At 38.3% G+C, this 6,823-nt stretch overlaps 1 protein-coding gene across 2 annotated transcripts; it reads right to left on the reverse strand.

Annotated features, from left to right (window-relative positions):
• Positions 1 to 740: 740 nt before the first annotated feature.
• Positions 741 to 6,559, reverse strand: LOC148034667 (uncharacterized). Of its 2 annotated transcripts, none has more exons than XM_087679620.1 (3): positions 6,421 to 6,559; positions 1,157 to 1,314; positions 741 to 1,066 (listed from the first exon to the last, which is right to left on the reverse strand). In XM_087679620.1, exons 1-3 carry the CDS (start codon positions 6,547 to 6,549, stop codon positions 973 to 975), a joined length of 381 nt encoding a protein of 126 aa, XP_087535746.1. In that variant the 5' UTR covers positions 6,550 to 6,559; the 3' UTR covers positions 741 to 972. The 2 variants fall into 2 exon arrangements, with proteins under 2 accessions (XP_087535746.1, XP_087535747.1); XM_087679621.1 differs by having other exon boundaries at positions 743 to 1,066; positions 6,413 to 6,559.
• Positions 6,560 to 6,823: the final 264 nt, after the last annotated feature.

Raw genomic sequence — 6,823 nt, forward strand, 5'->3', positions numbered from 1 at the left:
TTAGCAAATCCATTATGCGATAAGGAGAAATGATGATGAGGGCAGCCTGGAATGGGGGGAGGGGAGGCAACGGCTGCAAAAGGGAGAGCTGATGGTGATGGTAGATAGGCTTGGGTGCTGGGTGGCAAAGTGATAGTAATGCCCACTGCTGTTTGTACAAGGACTTTTTGAACCCTTTATACTATCACATATACAACAATCTTTTTCTTTTACAATAAATCTTTTTGGGGCTATTTTAGAACTTGCATTAATCCATAAATTCAAGGTAACCTGAGATTAGTTTTGGTTTAGCTTTTCATTGCTCAACACATCATTGTCTATTTATATATAGACCCAATTGTATCACACAAATTCAGTGAGTAGTTAGTTGCTTCAATCAGTTAATCAGTTCATCCTTGTGCATATTTATCTCTTCCCTACATTTGCGTTTTCCTTTGTGACATCATCTGACAGTTCGATTGTGCCTTAAAACTTATTTTGTTCCATAAATCCATCGTTTCTTTAATTCTCATTGCTTCTTACCATCCCCATCTCTTCCTTTCTGTGTTATTGGGCGCCCCCGAGCTTCATGTTTACATGCCAGGTTTATGGTCTAAGAAGTAATATTGCCTATTGATACTTATAAGATGTCTATCGTAAGCCCAAGATTGCTTTGCCACAATAATTATGCTTTCAACCCAACCCACTCGTATATTGGATAACCAAACAAAAGGACCCCTCAAATTGCACAAACTAACATTTTTCCTTATCTTACCAGAATTACAAGGAGAAAACAGAATGCTTGCTTATATACTGAATATTTGGATGCTTACAAGGATAGAACACCATCTGCCAGCATACCTAGTCAAAGAATTAAGGCAACTTGAGGTGTCAACTTTGGTTGCAGATTTCGCTAAAGCAACCACGATCACAAAGGCTCTGGTTCCAGAGAGGTCAAGCAGTGTGACCAAGTTTAAAGGACTAAGGTAGAACTTAGGTTTCTTTTTCTTTAGACCCATCATGTCTTTCCAAGTTTAATTCTTTCATCTGTTGCTCTACTGTGACAAATCCAGTTTCTGAAACAAACCTAATCATAAACAAACAAACATCTAATTAGTGGCCAAACTTACACTGAAAAGATACATCAGAAAACTCCAAACATAATGGAAATTTGTACCAGCTAAGCAGCACGAACAGTGTTCCTGCCAGAAAAATAAGGAAGACGACATGACTGAGCAATGCCAAGCTTGTTGATCCCAAAGCTACACACAAAAGTGCTGCAAGTGATACACCGAGTGCTAGCATTACAATTCTCCAAGCTGCCCATGTTGGTGCCTGCAATCAACTGGCTCAAAAATAAGAATAGGAACTCATGCAGCATAGCCTCAATATCTCTTTACACCATGTGGAGCTGAAGTACGTGAATATTTGCTCAACATTATTGCACGTGGCACAACTCTCCCTAGCTTCTACAAAAGACCAATGCCCTTACTCTAATATTCTACATTCAATAGTTTCATACTCGAACATGACCACCCACCTAGAAGTCAGGACAGTCCTCATTCAAAATATTCTACACTCAATAGTCTGAAACTTAAGATGATCACCAACCTATGAGTCAGGACAGTCCTCACTTCTTCAAAACAGTTAGCTGAAACAGGGCAAACACATTGCTAGTATGTATTAGTGCTCAAATGAACTATTTTTTAGCCCAGTCACACATGTGAGGGTATAGCAATGTTCTGTACTACAAAGTATCTCTCCCTTACTTCCTCTACACAACCAATACCATTATCCCTCTATCCACATTAAAGGGTTTTACATGCACCGCCATGATCACCTATGTATAACATTCCTCATGTTTTCAAAGCATCTTTACACAAATTGGACAGAAAAAGGGTGACCTGCCATTTCAGCATGAAACAGCTACAGAAAGCTACGTGCCCAAAAGTTCTGAGTCCTGGTCAAATAGGGTGTAAATGCATCATAAAATTCAGCAGATGCATGAAATGCTACAAAGAGCATAGCTAATGTTGGCAAACAGGATCGTTTTTATAGTCTTGTAGCACTTCAACTGCAAGAAAAAGGGCATCTGCCTTACACACCCCAAAAGCACCAGAAGCGGATACCATAACTGAGGGACAGATGCATCCTGAGAAGACAGATTCTCAAGACCAAAGCATGTTCAAGTGATCAGACTTCTCCATCACAAGCATAGTTGTCAAGTACGAAAGGTACGGTACAATACGATAAAAAACAGTACTAAATGGTACCTTAAGATTTTATAAGGTACGGTACGATATTAGTACGAAAAAAAATCATTATTTTGGACTAAAGATAATAGAATAGATATTTCAAGTCTAAATAGCAATGCTATTAGAGTATATAAGATGAATACTTGAGGGTAAAATGCCAAATCGTACGGATACGTACCATAAAGTACCGTATGGATTAGTTCGTACTACGTACAAAGACAACCCTGATCACAAGCCTACGAGGAAATTCACAATATCTATTGCCAATAGTTTTTGGTCTTGCCAAACTCATTAGCAATCTTTGAAAGATTATGCCCTATAAAGCGATGGAATAAAAAAGAATCAAGATTGGATGATCCTTGATCATTCCCTAGTACAGATTGGAGACTATGTTGATCACTTGGGGATTTGTTTTACAGATGGCACTACTCAGTGTGATGCCATCATGTTTGGCAACTTAAGCTTTAAAAAGATCAATTGATTCTGACTCATGGGCATAAGAAGATACTAATCATTTGTAGCATATCAAGCAAATGATGGGAGGCATTCCAATCCTATTTGTAAGCCATGCACAAATTCAAAAGTGATGAGAGTCTCTTTATATGTACTTGGTCTATTTAACAAAAACCATGATAATGAAACTAACCAAGGAACAAGAAACTTGAAACACCCACTTAGATCCAACCTACACATGGTATGACACAAGCTACCCAATCGTGGTCATAAACATAGAGGGATGGACAATAGACTCACCTCCCAGCCATAGAACCAATATGGGCAAAAACATGCACAAGCCTTTCCTTGCTCTATTATAAGGGCATGGTTATTGCTTTTGCTTGCACTACTATACTTATGATCACTGATTGGTTGATTTCAAACATAGGAAAAAGATGCAAGAACAATAAATCACATGCATGAAAATGTCTCCTTTGTGTTCATGGTGGCATGCCCCAAACATGCATATAAGGAGTTTCCCCAAATGCCGATTCCTAGGATCAATGATATAATTTTCAACCATATTGATTTGAAAAGTAAATATCATCAAATACACATAAAGCTAGAGGATGTATTGAAGATAGCTTTCAAGTCATCTATTGGACTTTATAAGTTTCTGGTCATGCAATTAAACCTTATGAATGCTCTTGCCACTTTCAATCGAATGATGAACACAATATTTAGACCACATAGAGCTTTTGTGGACAATTCTTTGATTACATAATAGTATATTCAAAGAATGAGCAGCACCGAAGGCATTGGACATAGTGTTCAATGAGTTGCATAAGAATCGGTTGGTCATCAATGACAAGAAAAAGTGACTTTCTGGCATGAGATCGACTTTTTGGGATATATTGTGCTAGTTGTTGGGATATGTATGGATCCCACAAAGGTAGAGGCAATACAATCATGGCCACACTTGTAGAATGTACATGAGATTCCTAGCTTCTTGGACATGTGTTCTTATTACAAAGTGTACATTCACAACTTTGTTGAAATTGCATATCGATTGCATGCTTTGCAAAAGAAAAGAGTGCTTTTCAAGTGGACAACAATAGAAATTTCAGCTACGAGTGTGCAATGGAAGAGGAAACACGAACATGGAGAGAGAAGGGAAGAGCGAGATTGCAATGGAAGAAAAAAATATGCACTGAACTCTAAAAGAAAGCTCAGCGCAATGAGGACTGATCAATCCCTGCACACAATCCAAGGCATCAATGAGAGTCTGGATTAGGCAGATTACGGAAGGCAACACATCAGAAGACGGAGGAGTGTCCCAAACGTGAGAGTATACTAAAACCTACAAGATAGAATGACCAGCCAACAAGAGACAAATTGTATACATAGCCAAATCTTTTAAAAAAAAGGACGCTAAGCATTGAATGATAGCTAACATGCATTTTATAATGTAGAAAATGCCGGTGCAAGTAAAAAATGCAAATTGTCCCACCTAACTAATGTGTACATAATCTAAACCACTCGAAGATAGATACACGAGTTTCAAAATAATTCGGCCAGCGTGAATTGCGAAGAAAGACCCTAACGTAGAAACATAAATGAAAGCATACGACAATGCATAAACTCAAAAGAACACAATTAGGGTTAGAGTAACTCCAAGACAATGAACACAATGGAATCCAAATGAATGACTGAATACTGAATATACAATGGTCATGCAATGACCAAACCGTGCAGGAATGAAAATTGTACCCTGAACTCTCATGTCTCAAGGACCGAGGCAAAGGTATTGAGCGAGAGTGTATCATACTCCTAATGGATTCCAAAATGCAACAAGGCAACCTCTGGATGTGTCAAACAGGAGTAAATGCAAGTGTGTAGTGCCGGCGGATCAGTGTCAAACAAGCATGGGAGAGCAAAAACTACTAACACACCAAGCTAATGATGATGTGGCACGCTGACAACAGTAAAAACACAGGTATGATGGCATGGCACGCTATCGGTAGTAAAAACGCAAGTATGATGATATGGCAGTTTGAACAGCAGCCGAAGATCACAAACATAGCAATTCAACAAATCGCCAATTGTAGACAATGTGTCTGATCAGGAAACACAACAAAAATCGATATATACTGCATAACGGATACCGAAAACAAGTGTTTGATGGATGCAGACAGCAACAGGTAGCTTCGGCTAAGATGCCCTTCATGAACAAGGTGTGGGTAGCAAAGCTAGAGGGACTGAAACCTAGAAAAACAAGATTGAACCTAAATGGAGGGCAACATGCCTATTTATAGACAATTTCAAGACCCCATACCATGCACCCTTTTAAAACTATCTCGAACCATACACCATTTTAGGATTTTGATTAATTAAGCATTTATGGGGCAATTTAAGAGGCTAATTCAGCATGTAACGCTTATTTTAGCTCAACATGAATACACTTAAAACCAATTGGAAAAGAAATACATGCTCTAGAAAGAGCTATCTCCTCCGTTAAAACACATGATAGATTGAACATCAAAGCTCCTAATGTTCCCCTCTAATGCAAATTGAGGCTCACAAGCAGGAAGTCGTTCATGATAAACATGACTGCTAACAAAATATTAAGGCAAATGTTCATAAACATGCAGGTCAAATTTCCAACCACTGAAAACATTAATTCAACATTCAATCTCTTGGTAAATACATATCAAAGATTAAGATTTATGGACAACAATTTTATAGGCTTGAATTACTTCAATCTAATAATGAATTGAAGGAAAGTTCTTGGATTGTTTGACAACCAGGATTGAGGCCTCATTTGATGAATCAGATCATTTTGGGCAAGATTCATGTAGATTCCTCATTGATTGCAACGTGGCAACAGGGAGATCATGTTGGTCAACACTGGACTGATCACAACTCTATATGCTCTTGAAGACACACTAGTTTGAGTTTGTACTTGAGACAAATTCAAAGGTCATTGGTCAAGGCTGGTGAGAACAACTAATGATATAGCAATTGGAGCAAAACTAACCCATTGAGGTACCAGGCATGCAAGGAATCATTACCAAAAAGAGTGTTGGTCTATGACAGCCATGTTGATCACACAAGTGGGTCACAAACAGTTCGTGTAAAGGCTTGTCAATCAGTACTGAAGAAATATTGTAAGGGACACACACCTTGAGGGCCAATTGGGTGCCATATATTGTGTAAGAGTGCTCTAACTCTCTAATTCTTTGTGTCAATTATTTCTTTTGCTGAATTGAATAATGTGTGCGCTGTACGTTTATGTTCACTGCCCTACAGAAGGATATTTAGTACTCCTGCGTCTCTAAGTGTATGTTGGTGATCTTCTAGCGGGAACTATAGATATCTGCGATGATAGTTACCATTTCTCCCCATTTGAGCCAACGAACAAACCACAAGATTCAGCTGATTACATTTGTGAGAGGTCTAACTGTAGAAAATTCAGAGTCTCTCAAATCCCTTCCCTGCTGTAAGGGCTCTGGATCTGTTATGATGTCTCCATAAGAGTGTCTTTCAAGTTTCGGCCATACCTTAGCAATCGTTATTCGTTTGTAATAAAGGTATTTACGAGAATCATAACCACATCTAAGATGCTAATTTGCACTGTTATGATGCTGCAGAAAGAAAATGAAAGAAATGAAACGCAGGTGACGATGCAAGCAAGATGATGCAGGAGAAACCGATAGCAGAGTGAAGAGTTGGTAAGAACTTGCATTGAGACCTGGCGCAAGGGTCCCGAGCAGCAGGGCCTGGGCTGTGTCTTCCCGCTGCTTGTCTTTTGGAGGAGAGGAGGTTCTCTGCGTTTCCATTTGCAAATCCATCCAGCTACACGAACGAACATGGCATTCATGTTGTTTCACCACGCAATATTTATTATAAATGATGTTGAAAACATATACATTTTAAAAGTAATAAAATAGTAATATATGTAGGAGTAATTTGAGAAAAAAAGGAACAACATGAATAGAAAATATAATATTAGATTGTTCAAACATATAAACAACCAAAAACACAACTACATTTTTATTCAATCTCTGAATATTTTGCGAGCTTTGTCATTAATGACATTTATGTATCCTAAAATAAAAGCCAAGTGATTAACAATGCATTATTGGTTAATGTGT

This window comes from Lygodium microphyllum, chromosome 6 (genome assembly GCF_053477565.2).
Source record: "Lygodium microphyllum isolate KBCC chromosome 6, Lygodium_microphyllum_v1.1.10, whole genome shotgun sequence".
NCBI lineage: Eukaryota > Viridiplantae > Streptophyta > Polypodiopsida > Schizaeales > Lygodiaceae > Lygodium > Lygodium microphyllum.